At 35.7% G+C, this 17,690-nt stretch overlaps 3 protein-coding genes across 5 annotated transcripts in view; 1 reads left to right on the top strand and 2 right to left on the bottom strand.

Annotated features, from left to right (window-relative positions):
• Positions 1–1,911: 1,911 nt before the first annotated feature.
• LOC123306914 (glutamate--cysteine ligase regulatory subunit) lies at positions 1,912–3,364 on the bottom strand. The gene is made up of 4 exons (XM_044889111.1): positions 3,099–3,364; positions 2,829–3,033; positions 2,408–2,713; positions 1,912–2,354 (listed from the first exon to the last, which is right to left on the bottom strand). The coding sequence occupies exons 1-4, from the start codon at positions 3,210–3,212 to the stop codon at positions 2,218–2,220; spliced, it is 762 nt and encodes a 253-aa protein (XP_044745046.1). The 5' UTR covers positions 3,213–3,364; the 3' UTR covers positions 1,912–2,217.
• A 675-nt stretch (positions 3,365–4,039) lies between these two features.
• On the top strand, positions 4,040–5,843 carry LOC123307315 (transmembrane protein 14 homolog). The gene is made up of 3 exons (XM_044889571.1): positions 4,040–4,349; positions 4,432–4,671; positions 5,543–5,843. Exons 1-3 carry the CDS (start codon positions 4,274–4,276, stop codon positions 5,641–5,643), a joined length of 417 nt encoding a protein of 138 aa, XP_044745506.1. The 5' UTR covers positions 4,040–4,273; the 3' UTR covers positions 5,644–5,843.
• Positions 5,796–17,690, bottom strand: part of LOC123307314 (A disintegrin and metalloproteinase with thrombospondin motifs 16) — a 47,418-nt gene continuing 35,523 nt past the window's right edge. The window contains exons 6-16 of one of the 3 annotated variants that reach the window (XM_044889567.1): positions 14,725–14,992; positions 14,398–14,657; positions 11,052–11,194; positions 9,894–9,949; positions 8,711–8,837; positions 8,164–8,328; positions 7,904–8,030; positions 7,737–7,841; positions 7,523–7,629; positions 6,816–7,386; positions 5,796–6,207 (exon numbers count right to left, since the gene is read on the bottom strand). In XM_044889567.1, coding sequence (XP_044745502.1) covers positions 6,834–7,386; positions 7,523–7,629; positions 7,737–7,841; positions 7,904–8,030; positions 8,164–8,328; positions 8,711–8,837; positions 9,894–9,949; positions 11,052–11,194; positions 14,398–14,657; positions 14,725–14,992 — 1,911 coding nt within the window. In that variant the 3' untranslated portion in view covers positions 5,796–6,207; positions 6,816–6,833. Of the gene's footprint in view, positions 6,208–6,815; positions 7,387–7,522; positions 7,630–7,736; positions 7,842–7,903; positions 8,031–8,163; positions 8,329–8,710; positions 8,838–9,893; positions 9,950–10,806; positions 10,860–11,051; positions 11,195–14,397; positions 14,658–14,724; positions 14,993–17,690 lie in introns of all 3 variants that reach the window. The other 2 variants (XM_044889568.1, XM_044889570.1) reach the window with 2 other exon arrangements.

Raw genomic sequence — 17,690 nt, 5'->3', positions numbered from 1 at the left:
GTAGCCAGCTTCAGCTCCCTTCGACGTCCATAACTCAGTGGCTACAAGCAAAAATCCACAGACAAAAACGCATCGGAGACAAAAAAACCAGGCAGCTCGTTACAAACGAGGGATATAAACAATTGTCGGGGTAACCATGGTAACGCGCGGAAACCGGCATCTTTGATTGTGGATTTGCATAGCAGGCTCTGATATGGAAATGCTCAACTGCTCTTGAATTGACTGTACCGGTGGACAGTGTGTTTGCGGTAGCTGAAGCATCGCTCGCTTTTCGGCGTACACTAAGTTATGTCAAGCGATTTTTGCAATTCCCTAATCGGGATCCTGGTCTCGATGGAGCGGACACGAAAAGAAAGAGGGAGTTTGTGCCTTTTGTTTCGGTACGGCCGGTATAGGTACTAGGAGAATGAATACTACACCCTTCTTTGTTGTCGCAGACTATGCTTGAGATAGTGTTCCGACGAGGGTATTGTTTCATTTAAAAACATCTTCATCAAGCATTGTTTATTCCTATGGAGATGATTAGAAAAATGATTTTTTATCGCCTTTCGAAAATACCAGGCAACCAAATACTGTAGGTACTCTTCAAGTACATTTCTGGTACTCTGTACCCTTTAACTGGTAAATTTTCGATAAAGCACAACCGGTATGGGTACTTATATCAATATATATATTTATGCGAGTACTTTTTTCTTATTGGTCTTATCTACCCGAACTGTCAAAAGATCCACAGCGAAATGCTATGAAAAATTTGTTATCTTGGATCCAAGGGGGGGTTGACCAGTTGTTTTTTGGTGAAGACTTTTCTCATAATATTTTCGTTAATTTTGATCTTTTTGAAATTTTCTTGAAAAGCCATTGATTTTATAATGCAAGGTTTTCAATCAGATGCAAAAAGTGGTCCAGGCATAATAAAGCTCAGAGAGCACACAATTGGTAGGTATAATAAAGGGTGTTTCATAAATATTGCGAACAAATTCAGTTATTTGAAGTCGAAAAGGACCCTTAGGTCTTTGTTTCTTTCCAAGATACAGGGCTTTACATGTTTTCTAAGTAAATACACCAAATTCCTCGATATTCGGCTAGAGAAGAAACACAGAGATTTTTTTTTAATTGAAATGTTGAGATGAATTTAAATTTAATTTTGGCAAGGGGCACTGGTATATTATTTTTTCTTCAAAAATATGGAAGTCAATGCCAGTACACACGCCTCTGTAGTTGCTGCAGTTGAGTTATTCAAAATTAAATAAATTACCTTTATGAGGTAACTATTCTAAACCTCGTTCAAATATCTCGAGCCATTTCGGAAAAATCAGCTTTCAAAATGATATCTCACTGGACCCTATAGTTTCCATTCAAGATCCTCGAGGTTTGTGCCACCCTGCTTAGGGGAGATCGTACACCCACAAATTTGAAATTAAAAGATGTCCCTTTACTCCTTTTCATACATACATAAATAATTTTATTTAGTTCGATTGTTAGAGTAATTCAAAATATACGCTGACTTAGTCCATTTAATCAAGAAATAGACATTTTTTATCAAACAAGAAAAGCAACATATATCTCATTTTGATTTCATCTCTGAAATTTATGCACCCAAAATATTTCTCCGAAGAATATGCAACACTTATAACACGGACTTCCGCAAACATGTATGTTTAGTTGCAAACCTGTGATTTTAGTCGAACGATAATTTCAAAGTTTCTGCCTCAGAACGTTTAAACTGTGGTTTGTTACAGGGTTTCCTTGAAAATAATTATCTTTGCATATACAACATTGATTCTATCAAAGAAGATCATATTCAATTGATCCAATTATATTATTTTATGTCTCAATGGACAAGGATACTCCAGGATACAATTATTCAATAGGGAAAAGAAAATTCAAGGATAAAAAAAAACAGAAAAAATGTATATGTAAACATATAATACTACTGGATGAAAACAGACAAAAATTACTGTTATATCAAATAAGTACAATCCCAAGATATTGCAAAAACAATGACGCATTAAAATTTTGAGGAAATTCAACAAAAACAATAATAAAATCAATGTTGACAAAAGTCATACACTTCTCATACTATAATAAATACAATTTTTTAGTGTAAAAGATTGGTATTAAAGCCCAACAAAAGTTTTCTTTGATCAGTTATCAATACAATAAAATGAACAATTAAAAAGGTAAAAAAAATAAATGCATTTCACAATTGGAATGTAGTTATTTACCAAGACTCAACAGATATCCCTTAGTGGTTAATACTCCTCTACATTTTATGTGAACCAAGAATCTGACAACCCATTTGAGCAAATATTCCTTCCCAAGAACTACATCTAGAGAAGATTTAGGCAAAATATCTGAAAAAATTTATTGTCAGTCACGTAATATTGCCTAAAGTTCAAAATAATACCTGTAGGATCACTATGAGTCAACAATTGAATATCATGTTCCTTACAAAATCCTTGTAATGTAGGGGGGACCACACAGCAAGTTGCTAGATTTATTTGTACAATACTTGGTTTGACACTGGCCCATTCGTATAAGCTTCTGAAAATTTCTTCTTCCACATCTGCTATCCCAATTTTGTTAATTTTGTTCTGAAGCACATAATCCTCAAGTGCTGTCCACACAGACTTTATTTCCCCTATATCTGTCCTTTTTTCGATGAATGCAATGATCACATTGTTAACGGATGTCACATTCAACGTAATCAATGCTGAAAAGATAATATATGACAATGACAGGAAACTCTAGGAGGAAAAATAATGTTATGAATGGAAACATTGTATGTATGCGAGATGACACGAACAGAAATTAACAAAATGAAATACCCTTTTCTATAGAATCAATCAGCAGGACAGGATCATCTGATGTCAAGAATATTTTAAATCCAAATTTGAGATCGGAGGAATCATGTTCTGATATTTTGGTCATTGAGTCGTCATTAGGACGACTCACAATTAAAGGTTGATCTGGTTGAGAAGGTGTTCGACCATTTTGATATTCCTTGATAGTGATATTGATGGCTTCAAGCAACTACAATATATTTATTAAAAATAAGTCTTTACTATAATGCTGAAGATATGCCTTAATGAACTTACCTCCTCTGAAGGATTTTGTATAGTTTTTTTAGTAATATCGTTTAATGATAAGATATTTCCAGTGTTTATGATAACATTATTCACTTGAACAAGATCGTTTGAGTTTATAGCCATGATTCCGACAGTATTAACTAGCAAATGCAGTACGGGATACTAACAAATATTTTCCTCCCAGTTATTTATATTATTTGATATAAATTACGTAATGAATTTCAGTTTGATAAGTTTCTTAGGTTATGTATCTGTCATGTAATGTTTGTATTTTCATTTTAGGCCCGGCGCAAATAGAAACGCAGGTTAGTGAGGTGACGCAGGGTGACGCAGCTTTTTCCTGCGCTGCACGTATTATTTGACAAGTCACTGTCACACTTTATTTGCGCGGTCTTGTTCTTTTCTCTGTTTTACAAAAACTCACGCTGCGTCACCTCACCAACCTGCGTTTCTATTTGCGCCGGGCCTTAAACTGAATGAGAAATGTCATGTTATATTACGATTACACGGTTGCCGTTCATCGCTACGAAAAAAACTGAGGAAGCTTGTTTCAGTGTTCCATATATATTGAATATTCAGTATTGAGTCCCAGATAAGATATTTGGGTATTTTATCAACAAAACATCATGATATAATCCTGTAAACTTTTCAAGAAAAATCTGTACTGAAAAATTCATTCGTTGTGTGATCCAGATACTTGAAATGTTGGGAAAATGAATTTATTACAGAGAATTCTATTCCCAATAAAATTACATAAACCAGAGTAGTTAACATGCAGTTGCTACAAACCAAAATTCCTTCAATTCTAGTATTAGAACTCACGACTTCTAAGAAGTATAGGCAACCAAGCATGAATATCTAAAAAAGGATTTTTTCTACTTTGGTAATTTTCATCATATTTCGCAATCCTGGGTAATACCCATTCCCAACACCCAACAGAGTTCTTGAAAAAATCATAACATATCCGTTTATGGCCCATTATCCTATTTTTCAGGTTTCATATTTAAGGCAAGTAGTTGCAATGTTTCGTTTCGGCTATGAGCGATAGTGCAAGTGTCAATAGTTCAAATAGTTCAGATCTTTTGAGAACAACGATCTTGGGATGAGTTTCAGATATTCTAATTAATCCATCGAATCCACGCGATTATTTGGTTCAAGTTTAAATTACTCAAAACTGAAGGAAAATGACTGTAGATATAGTCGGATTGGTTTATGCTGGGGTAGTAGCAGCTGGAGGTATAATGGGATATGTTAAAGCAGGTAAAGGAACTGAATATGATCGGAAAATTTGCAGCAAATGTGTGGTGATTCATACACTCAATTTCCACATCTTTTCCTCTAGGTTCAATTCCTTCTTTAGCAGCTGGTCTTGTTTTCGGTGGTGCTTTGACTTATGGCGCTCACCAGATGAGCATGCAGCCTCCTAACTATGTACCACAACTAGTAACATCATCTGTATTGGCGGGAGTCATGGGTTACAGATTCTACAATTCTGGTAAACTCATGCCTGCTGGAGTGGTCTGTATTTTATCAGTGGGAATAATAGTCAAAATAGCACTAGGTGCTGCAGGAGTTTTACCTGGTAGGAAATATTGAAGGATACAAGTACATCACTTTCTTTCGTAGTCTTCCTTATATTTTTTCCTACTTCCAAATGTTTTCCATCTAAGCTTCTACAATATTGTTTCCATTTTTATAATAGATAAAAGTATGACTTTTTAACTAATAAGGTGATAGAATGTATTTTCATTAGGGTTTTACACTAGTCATTCATTGTTAATAACTAAAATAGCTCAGCAAAAAGATAACATGTATGAACCATTTACAAATGAGCCAATGCTATTTCATCTTTTCTAACTGGGAATAGCTTTATGTATGTTCATGAGTTTCACACAATCTGATCATCTAGATGGGCTCTCTTTTAAAATGAAATAATCTAAGTACAAAACCGAATTGTTTATCAATACAAATTGTTGATTTTTATTTCATGTTACAATTGATGTATATTTATTTCATATTGAAAAATAAATGATGCCAGAGGACTATCAGGACATATTCTTATTAATATTGGGTGGAAATACAAATTTTTGTAGGAATTAATCTTCTACAAAATTTGCTACTCAAAATACCAAAAATTTCCCAAGCAGCTAATGTTGCTCCCCTGTTACCAACTTGATCTGAGTCAATTTTAGTTCCTTTCTCAGAGGCCCAAAAATCGCTTTCCTTCTTAATTTTGGGTACAATTGAAAATAACTGTCTTCAGGACATACACTGCAGCGGCTTTCTAGACACCCTGTATATTTATCGGCTAATGTGAGACGAAACTAATAAACAATTGAGTCGTTTTCGGCCATAATAAACATCGTTCGCATTTTTTATTACTAATTTGTAAAGCATAAGTACAGGGAAACTCGATCTCCGATCATAATATTTTCAAATCGCTTTTTTTGCAGGATGGCTTGGTGGAGTATCAGACAAAACTTCCGGTAATATGACTTCTAGCCTACCACATACTTCTACTGTGCCAAACCTAGTCTCAACAACTGAAAAATGAGATTCTGAAATCACTACCACAAGAGGATCGAATCATTATTGGTTATATTTGTTACTCGTTGCTTTCGAATATTTATAATTTTATAAGGTTATGTCTTCCATAATATGAAGAATATTGAAAATGATGAGATGTGTGAGAAACAAATCGAACACTCATTATTTGAAATTCTATTTACAATAAATTCATTATAAAGATCATAACACTACTTTTTATCAATTTACAAACTATTTTGTTCCACTTCATTGCAGAGGTTTGGCAGTAAAATATTTTCCTAAGGAAATCCCATAGTTGTCAGCGAATGCACTGTTCGCTCGGATTTGTCCAATTTCGAATAATTTCGTTACTGGTACTTCGCAATCTTTTTCTTTATTCCCATTTTTGATCCATTCTTTCGAAATTTGTAGTGAAAAACTAGATACATAAATATAAATATTGTCTCTCGTCTCATAAGTTGTGATTTCTGTAGTCTTTGATAAAATTTTCACAACAGTTATAAAGGTTTCTTCACAGAAGATATTCAAGTTGCGGATTCTCGAAATTTCAGTTCAGTTCACGATAATCTAGCTGGAAAAGAGAAATCAAAATCAGAAACGCAGTAGTTACGTATTTCATTCATGATGATAAATGCTGAAAAATAAATATATGCAGATGCTGCAAAAGGTATGCGAAAAGAATAACATGCTTATGTTTCAAGAATAACGCTGGTGAGACTGGTAGGTTTAAGAGCTTATTAAAATTGGGGATTCCATTTAATATGAATGAGATTCTAATCTACTATGGAATTATGTTTTTGAACGACCAGAAAGATATATGGAATTACTTTTCGTTTGAGAGTATTTAGATGTTTTGAGAGGAGAAATAGGTTCATGATACATCAAAGGAAATGTTGAAGAAGATGTGAATTCAACTTGTACATGCAGGTTGAGAAAACACAACTAAATGATCTCCTCAAGACATGAGAGGTATGTTTTTATGTTCCCAAGAAGATAAAGAGTAATCATATTGATTGCACTGCTATACATGATTCCCTTATAGTTTCTGTTATGTTTTTCTGTTCATGCCCTCAGTTCTTTATTAGGTTAAGAAAGTAGTGGGCATGTAATAAGATGAATATATGATGTTGATTGCATGTTTGAAGAAAGCTAACCTGTAGTGCATTCCATTATTCTTACCCTATTCTATAATCCCCTCTACGTGAAGGCAGTAAAATTGTTCATGATATTCGAATCACTAGGGAAATAACTGGCAGCATTACGCTTCAAATAATTGTTATTAATTTCGTCCAAATTCAAGGCATACGGACTTTTCGTCGTTCTACCAAAGTTGGAAAAATTATAGGGATTTATCGTGGTGAGTTTCCTCAACTGATAAAAGTTCCCGAGGTAGGGGTTGGTGGTGGTACTCTTAGGAAATAGGAAATTTCTGAGATTGAATTTGTCAGCGAAAGACTGTTGGGTTGGAAATTTTCCGAAATTTTTGAAGTCGTAGGGGGACTTAGTGGTGGAGAGCGTGAACAAATTGAACCTTTTTATGGTGGAAGGGAATTCCCCGTTTTTCTTCGTGGGGACAAAGGATGGATCCATGGACGAGGAGTAGTAATTTTGGTTGTAATTATTCGGATCGTCGAAATTGTTAAATTGGTAGTATGGGTTTATGGGTGGTTGCGGGGAAGTATTGTAGTTGTAGTACTGTGGTTGTTCAGGTTTCTGGTAACCCTCAATTTCTTCGTCATCTTCATGGAACCTGCATGGGCAACATTTAAAAAAATTGTGCATCAGTTCTGTGCGGAAAAAGTGATGTTGTGGTGGTGCAAGTGACGAAATGATGACGGCGAATCGATACAGTTTAACTGGTTATTGTAAATCGAAATGGTACTTACAACGGCCTTCCTAGATTGCTATTACTTCTCACGTAGGTAGCTGAGTTTTGTGAATAGTCAGGGATTATATTTTCGTGCTCTGCTACACATCTTCCATTGAGGCAATACTGCAATAAAAGTATTATTTTCATATTGAGATGCAAACATATCAGTATTCAAGTACTATAAACTAGGTTTTTCACGTGGAGGACAATTTTAACAGGCCTCTACTTACTTGGCCATCTCCACATGGTGATCCTTCAGCAGCTGGCCTATAAGCGACGCAGTACCCACTTCCAGCGTCGAAACAGAACAGTTGCGCACACACCCTGTCGTCTTTCTGAAGAAAAAAAGAAAGATTTGTCCAATTGATCAATAAAATGTAAAAAATTGGACACTTACAAAACAAGCACTCGTTCCTCTATCCCTCCTACACTGAGCGTCCAACGTTAACAATTTACCAGGCAGAACCCTCGGTAAACTATCATCCTCATGCGGCGAATTGTAAAGGCATGTTGCAGTATCACCACTATAAAAGAATGAAATCAATTCATAGCCTTCTGCATAACCAAGAGCTTAAGATTCTTTATATGGCAAGCTTCTCATTTATGCAGAAGGATGAAGGAAAGCTGCAACGATGGGACGATAAAGGTTTTGCTCACTTTAGAAAATGATGAAAGCTGGCCACACTGCAGGACGACCACCTGAAGCCCCTTTCTGTGTGTCTCAAATCTGACATGATGTATCCATCCGTCCATTGGCATTTTTCAGCACCTGGTCCTCCTAGATAAGACGGAGGTGGACTTCCATCGTGTACAGCACCCAATCTACCGATAATATATATTCAATAGATTGAATAAGTCTCGAATAGTGGTTGAGGCAGAAGGCAGATGAGGTTTGCGTGCTCTGAGAGTGAGCCAAGTCCTATGCTATTTTTCTTCATGGTTGTTTGCCAAATTGAGAGGGGTGTTTAAGATTTCGTATATGTGTGTCGAATGTGTGTATTATTCATACTATATTTGAATGAAATGCCATTGAAAGTAACATTTCTGCTTCAAAGTACATTTCTAACAAGATAATGTGGTTTTGGTTACTCAGAGAAATTTAAAGGGTAGATTTTATGGTTTCATCTCAACTGTGACTTTTTAAATTGGGACATCCATAGAGTGAAGTGAATTATGCATGACAAAGTAGCTGAAAAACTCTTACAAGTGTCCGACTTCGTGAGCAGCCACAATTATTCCACTAAAACCACCAGTATCTTCGATGATGGCCACTGAGTTCACCTTTTCTAGTCTTTTGTTGACGACACAAGCACCTCCAACGTAGGCGAAACCTATATTTCAGAATTAATCAATGCAAATTCACACGGAGATGATTAGAGAAGCAACATGAAAAGCACATAAAACATTCAAATGAAGCAAATTCTATGTTTAAGCTGCAGAGTAGGTGGATGCTATTTTTTTTTCGATGGAGTCGATGTTTTTTCTACCGATTCACTTATGTAACTATACGGTGGTGTCTTCCGCATTTTGTGATTTATTGATGGCATGCAGCGTTTTACAAATGTTGGTAATATTATGAAAATTGAATGCATGCACGCATTGTACATACCATGCAGAATGAACGTCTTCTGTGTTATGTAATCTGAATGTCATGGAGTCAAGTTGAAAGCTCGACCTTTGAAGGATGTTCTTTCAAACTTAATTTATGATGTGAGGGAAGCAACGAATATTCAACTGTAATTACTGATCGTTAAGGAAAAAAAAAACATGTGTGATTGAAGTGGATAGGTAAGAGTATGTATTGCGTAATAGGGAATATGAAAAATTTATAGCGTTTACTTGATGATTTGGAATGGATTCTAGAATTCTACCTACATATACCTATACTTGAAGCAGGGTCGGAAGCTTTGATGATTCATTTTATTGGTTCTGAAATTTTTTCAATTAATGCAATTTACCTTTCCATTTCACTTTAAAATTATGATAGTCTGAGTGCTAATAATAAAATTTCGTTGTGGGTAAGTAAATTCATACTAAATTTTCGAAACAAGAGTATTGATCAGTAGTGAAAAAGGCAGCATGTGTCCATCATAACGAAACACTTCAATGAAATGTAAATTGCTGAAAATACATAGCGCCAAAGTAGTTCTTCATTGATAACTTCGAAATTTTATGGAATATGAAAATGGTATGAAGCACCCTGTATATAAAATGAATCATCAATAAGACCTATGTATTAAATATACTCAATTCGACTATAAAGAAATGTGCAGAACAGTTCGGGTGACGTGCATAGAAAGTTGACTTGATGATTCGGATGCTTGAAAGTTGCATGCTGAAAAAGTGCAAAAATTTCGTTCGCTTCGATCGAGCTCTACAAACCGTACCTGCTGTACCGCGGTTGCAAACGTCATTCGGATAAGATCTTCTGCACATGTCTAGTCTGCAAAAAATACACCCTGTATCATTTTAGAAGAAAAAGTGTTGGATAACCCATATAGGATATTCCGTTCTACTTCTTCTGGGCATCTTCGGACCGGTCAGGATTCTATTTAGGTTTTTGTGAATGCAGCTGTGATACAAGTATCAACACGACATATTGGGGGCTATGAAAACCTAACGCTAACATTTTAGGAGTACACATAAGTTTTCATGTTTGAAAAAACATGACCTCCCTTTGAAGGATATATTGATATTGCCAGATATTATTTGGTAAGATTTGACATTGCAATCACTCTAATTTTGAAATCTGGTAAAGCAAGGCCTCAAATTATTGTTGGCTGGTCACTCTAACAGCATGATTCTATACAAATCTTTTCACCATCAAGAAGAACCCAGCTAGGCACTTACACTAAGTAGACGTTATACTCTATCGAACTATGATGAACATCTTGAATAGAATATATTGTTATGGACAGCACATTTTGGTTTTTCGATAGAATACGGAGGAAACTGATTTGTACTCCTAATTATAGAGATACGACATTTCTGATGTAGCGCAAACTGCTATCTTCTGAACGCATATGTTGTATAACCATAATTCACCTATACGTGAATGAATTTTTCAAAAAGGGAGACGTCGCTTGAGCTGCACAGTGATATAACTCAAGATAGTTCTGTTTTATCTGTATTATCGACCAGTTGTTAGAACAGGATGGCACAAAACGTCGATATTAGTCGAATTAATATAGGTACATTTCCCATAGTAAACACGTCACTTAGCACAAAAAGTTAGTGGATAAAAAACAAATAACAAATCCCAGAATAAACCCAAATCCGAAATAGTTTTCAGGCAATTACCAGCTGTTCCCTTCGTGCATCTGCCTCCTTTCCTTCTTCGACACATGTCGTACCTACACAAAATCGAACCATTACTCAATATCAATCTTTCAAATTAAATAAAATATGGATCTCCTTGCTCCGCCTGATATAAGCTGGAAAATCTGAAAAATCTCACAGTATCATAAGATCTAAGCAATGAAGAAGTTATTGTTGGTGAAATGATGATAAAATTAAAGTTTTTCTTTGGTTTCTGGGATACGTACTTCGTTATAGCTACAGCGATGTCATAAACCGGCAGCCTTCTTTCTCTGAACAAATATTTTCCCATGTCTGTCAGAGCAGCTGCAGAATCTATAGCGTCTCTTCCCACCCTGTTCCTTTCCAAATATGGGGTTGCGTCTCTTCCCTGAAAATATCACTACATATATAATTTGGATGATGAACTGGATAACAGAACAGAATCAGTTTCTCTCAAATATCTTGCTATATAAGCCTTGAATCATTTTTGCGTACATCATGAAAGTTATGTAACATGAAATTCTCTACAAATTTTGTCCGAAGCAATTTTTCATACACTCAACCGTTTTTTAAATATAGAGCGATGAGTGGGAGGTGTTCAGCTTTACAGCCAAAGCGAAAGAACAGTCGTGAATATAGTGCATTCTATGGTTCAGTCAGTTAAAATACCTCTCATATACATGTGGGGTATTGACGGAAGTATTATAGAAGAAATTCTTTCTCGTATTATGTGAGATTGCATTGACTATCTAACTTCGAGATCAGTAGGTATTTCTCCAAAAATGTATTCGCAGCATTGAATTGAAAACTGAAACATTATAACGTCGATAAAATATAACTCGAAGACAAAGAAATAAGCCATTGTCTACTTAAAAAATTATGATGAATTCACATGCGTTTCCACAGAATTGTGGGAAGCTTGTGTCACTATTTTGACGCAATGTTGTTCAGAAGGATTGTTTAATATGGTAATCATTCCTAACATTGTAAATAAACTTTTCTAGGTATAATCTAGTTGGTGTAGTATCACATTGAAGAATATTATTATCGCTGCATTTCTTAATTCATTTCATGGAAATTAAGCCAGCTAATGTTAATCGAAGTGTTGACAGCATTAAAAGTTGTACGTCCCTATTCTAAGAAGAAACATTCATAAACTTGTAACAACAAAATTTTATTGGAAAAAACACACGTGTTGGAAGCTTCTCGAGAAGTAGACACGTGTGCTACTGTGTTTTGAGGAGACGGAAATTGACTTCAAAGTAGCAGTCCATGCATATTCTGGTTATTTGCCATAACATTGGAATTCCGATGCCGTCATGACTGGAAATTCGTGAACGGATCATGAATAAATCATGGAAAATTCGATAATTGATAATTGGAGTTTCATGAAAAGTTAGAGATTAGCCATTAGATATTTTTTCATACAGTGAATCCCGCAGACACACCAATATATATGCTATGATTGAATCAATCTAGCTACTTAGAAGAAGTCTTTATAGTCTTAACTAAAAATGAACAGGCACCATAATTTACTCATTCAGATTTGATCTTCTTGCGCCGAATCATGAGCTACAGGGCGAATCAAACTACAGGCGAAAGATTAAGGGACATATACAAACTGATATTCTTGATAAAACGTAATAATGTAATGTTTTGCCGATGAGGCTTCGTTTTGTAAAACCCGCAGTTACATATTTACTTCTGCGACATAAAAAGCTTTTAACTTTATAGCCCAATAAAACTTAAAACTGATTCACAACCTATCCATTAGAACTCCGCAATGATAATAACCTTTTTTCTATGGTTGTAACAAGAAAAACAGCGGTATTTTATTGGCCAGCGCATGCAGATTTATTGCCGAAATTAGCATCTTATAAGACAGGTGCCCCAGAGTTCCCTGAAACTCATACGACATTTCCCAACATAAATCCACCAAAGTGGCGGTTTCAGACGGTGAAAGAATAGCTATGACCGAATCCTCATCCTTCAGAAAACGAGGAAGATTCGAGATGAATGAATTTTTCGCTTGAAACCGATGTGCGAAAAGATACGGACGTGGGTGGTCAGGTCGAGGAAGTTTTCAATGTCAGCAGGTGATAGATACGAAGAGGAACAGCCTCCAAGTTGATAAAAATTGTTCGATCTGATCGTTGTTTACTATTTTCATCGATATTCAAGAATGGACGTGGATTTACTGAATGAATTAATGAGTTGGATCCGAGATTGAGCTAAAAATAACCGCGGTAAGCGTCGGTGAGTTTTTATATGGGATAATCATACGTACAACAGGATTACAAGACAGATTTAAAAGATGAGAAGGACAGATTTCTAAACGCGAATATCGTGCGGTCACAAAATTCGTTATCTAGTAGGTTATGGAATTTTGAAGGTTGATGTTCTGTGCCTGAACGTAATTCTTTCCTTGAACCACTTCAAGTGCTCAAAATGAGAATATGTGAACATTGATGACATCTCCTATACATACGTTTCTATGGAAAGGCCCTCCATCAGAAAAAGTTACCAGCAGATTAAGTAATGATTTCTTGCAACTTGCGAGAAGGATTTCTTTCATTGAATTAGATCACAAGAAACCAAACAATCCGATACGATTGGAAATGTTCTTGGTGAAAAATTTAACCTACGTTATAATTTTCATGTCAAAGACAGTCCTCTTCTTTGCTTCAGACATTTTTCACATCTTCTGCTGACAGATTCAACCCAAACAGGTGTTCGTTGAGCATCTGTTACCCTAATTTCAACATTGTTGATTCACTCAAGGATTTTCTTCTCCGGTCGACCATTTCCTTTTTTTCTGTGAACACTATCTGTTTCACAGAGAATGTTAGCTCATCCAAAACAGTACTTTCTGAAGTTCTACAGCAACATCGGGATTCTCGATCTTGAAGTCTTGAATACAACACTCCAGAACGCTAAGTTGACATTTCACCCAGAAAATGGTACAGAAGGAGCTTAGAATTACGTTTAGACACTGAATATTGACCATTAATTCCACAGCCTCCTTTTTTTAACACACATGATATAGGTACCACTGAGGATATATTGATAAGACTCTTTGGTTAGTAAAAATTGATGTCATTATTTGTTATTGGGGTGATTTTATGTGTCCAAAAGTAACTTGCAGGTTTTGAAATGTCATCAATGATGGAGACGAAACCGAACTACTGGTTTATCATGATCACCTCAAAATCGATCTGAATAACAAATTTTCGAACCTGATTCCTCACCAACAACACATAATTATTGTTCCTCAACTAGCTGGTATTCAAATAAGGAAATAGGTGGCAACATTGATTAATTTTATTGATGTCTAACATCATTAATCGAAATTAATTTTACGGGACCACTTATATGTTTATTATTTTTGGTTTATTGGAAAAGCTGCTTATAAACTATGTGAGCTCTCACAAGGGACCTCTTTGAAAATATTAATTTCTGATATAAAAATTTGAAAAGCTAGTAGATAGTGGCGATGGTACTAGTAGCTGAATTGCCGGGTAGTTTATAATTCTGAGAAATCCGTGTTTCAAATGATCTTAAAATGAAAAAAAACTTATAAAATCAACTTACTCTACTAATAATGATTCCAGCGATGCTTATGCGGATTTTGGGTCCCTTCAACAGCTTATACCTTAGATCTACGCCGTTCCAGAAGGAAACGAAATATCTTTTTATCTGCAAATTATCCCCTCCGTGCAGTCTGTAACCATCGTAGTCGACGATGACCAATATTTCAGGGTATATAGTGTATGGGGCTTCCCTTTTACTCCTACTAGACCTACTGACCGACCTCTTGTGCCTCTTGGTTAGATGGTCAGGCTCCATGAAGGCTATAACACAAAAATTTTGAAGAAAACTGGAGGAAATATCATTTCACTTTTTTCCAACTCCACATACCGTAATCGCTGAAGGTTTCGTCTTGCCGGTCTTTCTTCTTCTTGTACACTATGTGGTGTAGCTTATGGATCTTCTTCCTCTTGATTGGTACTCCCGTATCTATGGATACTTCAGCACTGAGTTCCCCGTCTGTATCGAGGAACATCTCATCATCGCTTGGGTTGTAAGGTACTTCTTCGGATTTGTTATTGGCGTAAGTTTTGAGTATTTTATTGCGAAGCCTTGCCGGGATTGGTCTGATGACTAGGTCTGGTCCAATGCTTCCCTCCTGAAAAATGATAATTATTGAGATTTGCAAATTTTACCAGATAATATGAAAATCTTGTGGGAGAAATATCTTGTTGGTGTTAAGCTTTTAAACGAAAAATTGGATTGCAGATCCGGAACACAATTCCAGAAGTTATCAAATCTTTTGGCTACCATCAACTCCGGCTGTACTGGACCAAATCTAATAATTGCTAACAGTGCTCTCACCATCCACAAGTGATTATATCACGTCTTCTTATGACATTTGAATAGATCATTGGTGAAAAGGTGCGATGTGAATGATAGAAAGGATGATGGACTCTGATTACCTGACTCGTTTCCTCAACACAACACAATAGAGAAGCAAATAGTCTTAGTATTGACCTGAATAAAACCATAATTGAATGTTGTCCGTCTCACTCCATGACTCGAGTGCTTATCAACCTCGCTGATCTAAAGGATGATCCCCATTGCCAATCAGATACTGATCATAAAATCTGGGAGTGATTACTTCCCATTAAAACGGAACCATGATTCATAAACCTTGAAACTTCATCCTGTAAGAGACCCTTAATACATCTCGAGTGCAAGAAGGTGAATCTCGAAAAGTTCAATGAATATCTTCGTCCTTGTCCAATCTGCGGGCGTTCCACCTCTGAGAAACCCATCATCGAGCTTCATCCTGAGGAATTGCCACTAATCTGTCGGTATTGAAAGCCGATTGTTTGATTTAGTTATCAATTAGTGGATAAGACTTCCATATGATGATGTTAGAGAATCATGGATGGTTGAGATTAACATCTCCACGATGATTTGTGCAACCGCTAATGAAGCAAAATAAATAAGCCGGTTGATTTTGAGCAATAGCATGCAAAGGACGTCTGATATACTGCTCTAATGTAATAACTGTAGACTTATGTTGGTCAAGGTCGGCATCGTATATTGTGTTTTGTGTTTCTATTTTTGGGCCATAAAACAGAATTGGGAAACGGCTGGAAATGATGAGAAATTCATCGTCTATTTCGAACAATGAAGCACTGGTGGGTGTTTTGGCTATCATGAGAGATTTTATGAGATAATACAAACTATAGATAAATGAGGAGTTTGGAGGTTTTCGGCGTTTTGCTGTATGATACTTCGAAGAACAGCTATAAATAAGATTTTTATGTATTTCAAGGTATATCAACGTTAAAATCTCAAATAGTAAATGATAGTAGAAAGTATTGGTAGCTCACTCTCTTAACGTAACGTTGCAGTCTCCAATCTTCAAAGAGAAATATACCACATTTCGTTCAAAATTTCTGGAATGGGGTCAAATATGTAGTTTAGTCACTGCATAATCTGTTATTATTGTATAAATCTCGAGTACGAGCAAAAAATCTTTGAGCATCATGTTGTAGCAACTATCCCAAATATAAAATAAATCCATATAATTAAGCACTGACCGGAGAACATCAATCATCGATTTCAGTATTATTGGCTATCAATTGGAAAGCAATAAGTTACGTAAAATTCACGTTTAATGCCTTCAGCAACTATGTACCAGCTTTGAGATCGATTCCACTTCTATTGCGAGAGTATAACGAAGGGTGACAATAGGATTGGAGTCTCTGAGATTTTTGGAGCTCTCCCTATTCGGAAAAGGCCTAATATGGCTTGTAATCTCAGTAGTACAGAGAAGGCATTTTGCTACGTTGAAATTTGGTAATTTTCTTTGGGGTAGTCTATGGACTTCTTTATAGTATCTATGCCTGATCCTTCTACAATCTACAATACTATTTCTATGAGTTTTTTGCTCAAACCTGGCTTCAATTCTTCTAAAGATCACGTTGTAGTTGCAGGCTTGAGGTTTATATAGGTCAAAAATGTTTGGCACCAGTGCCATTTATGCTGAACAACAGAATTTGATGATTATTTTTCTTAGATACAATTCTTCTCTCTCCTATGGCTATACTATTTGTATAAGCACCAAAGAACATATATGTATAAAACACAATTTTAGATTTAGATTACAATAGGAAATTTCCTCTACCGAGCAAACATGTATCGGCAATTTAGGCAAGGGTAATTTCTTGTCGAAAAATAGTGTGGGTCTTTCATATTATTGTTTTTTTGACCTGGTCCTGTTTAGATAACATTCCCTAAAGATGGCACCGGAAAAAACATTTCAATTTCTTTTTGAAAATAACGGAATTTGAGAAAAAAAATTCATCAACAGATACGTAGCGTCAGTAGTATAGAATGGAATTATCTTCGGACTTAAATTTACCTAGAAGGCAATATCATGCTGACATTATAGGGGAGCAAAATCAAAATTTCTTCTGATAGCAATTTCATTTCTGTCGGTTTATTTATTTCTAAGAAAAAATGTTTTTCAGGTACCATATTTAGCGGGATGTATTTTAGCAGAGGCTTGTCATGCCCACACTATTTTTTGACCAAAAAACCTCCTCTTAATTTTTTTTTGTTTTTGTTAATAATGTGCTGATCCTCTCCCATTATATTCCGATTAAGATCGAAATGTTCTTCTATTATTGCATCATTGATACAGAGTGGTAGGTACATAAAGAGCCAGAGTGCAATAATGTCCATGTTGAGCGTATACTTTCTGAATACCTTCGAACCAAATAGGAAGTGACAGTTAACTATTGATCAATTAAAGTCACACCCCATAACTGATCGATTTGTCCAGTACAACACAATGACATAATAAGAAAAAA

The sequence above is a fragment of the Coccinella septempunctata genome, chromosome 2 (genome assembly GCF_907165205.1).
Source record: "Coccinella septempunctata chromosome 2, icCocSept1.1, whole genome shotgun sequence".
Taxonomy (NCBI): Eukaryota; Metazoa; Arthropoda; class Insecta; order Coleoptera; family Coccinellidae; genus Coccinella; species Coccinella septempunctata.
The sequence above is the reverse complement of the archived record's forward strand: the minus strand, read 5'-3'. Positions and strand labels throughout refer to the sequence as shown.

Excerpts from the sequence above, each read along its gene's own strand:
- LOC123306914 (XM_044889111.1), bottom strand. The coding sequence starts at position 3,212 with ATGGCTATAAACTCAAACGATCTTGTTCAAGTGAATAATGTTATCATA. Across the intron at positions 2,714-2,828 it reads GATTGATTCTATAGAAAAGG|CATTGATTACGTTGAATGTG; the intron begins GTATTTCATTTT and ends TTATCTTTTCAG. Across the intron at positions 2,355-2,407 it reads GACTCATAGTGATCCTACAG|ATATTTTGCCTAAATCTTCT; the intron begins GTATTATTTTGA and ends AAATTTTTTCAG.
- LOC123307315 (XM_044889571.1), top strand. The coding sequence starts at position 4,274 with ATGACTGTAGATATAGTCGGATTGGTTTATGCTGGGGTAGTAGCAGCT. Across the intron at positions 4,350-4,431 it reads AATGGGATATGTTAAAGCAG|GTTCAATTCCTTCTTTAGCA; the intron begins GTAAAGGAACTG and ends CTTTTCCTCTAG. Across the intron at positions 4,672-5,542 it reads TGCTGCAGGAGTTTTACCTG|GATGGCTTGGTGGAGTATCA; the intron begins GTAGGAAATATT and ends CTTTTTTTGCAG.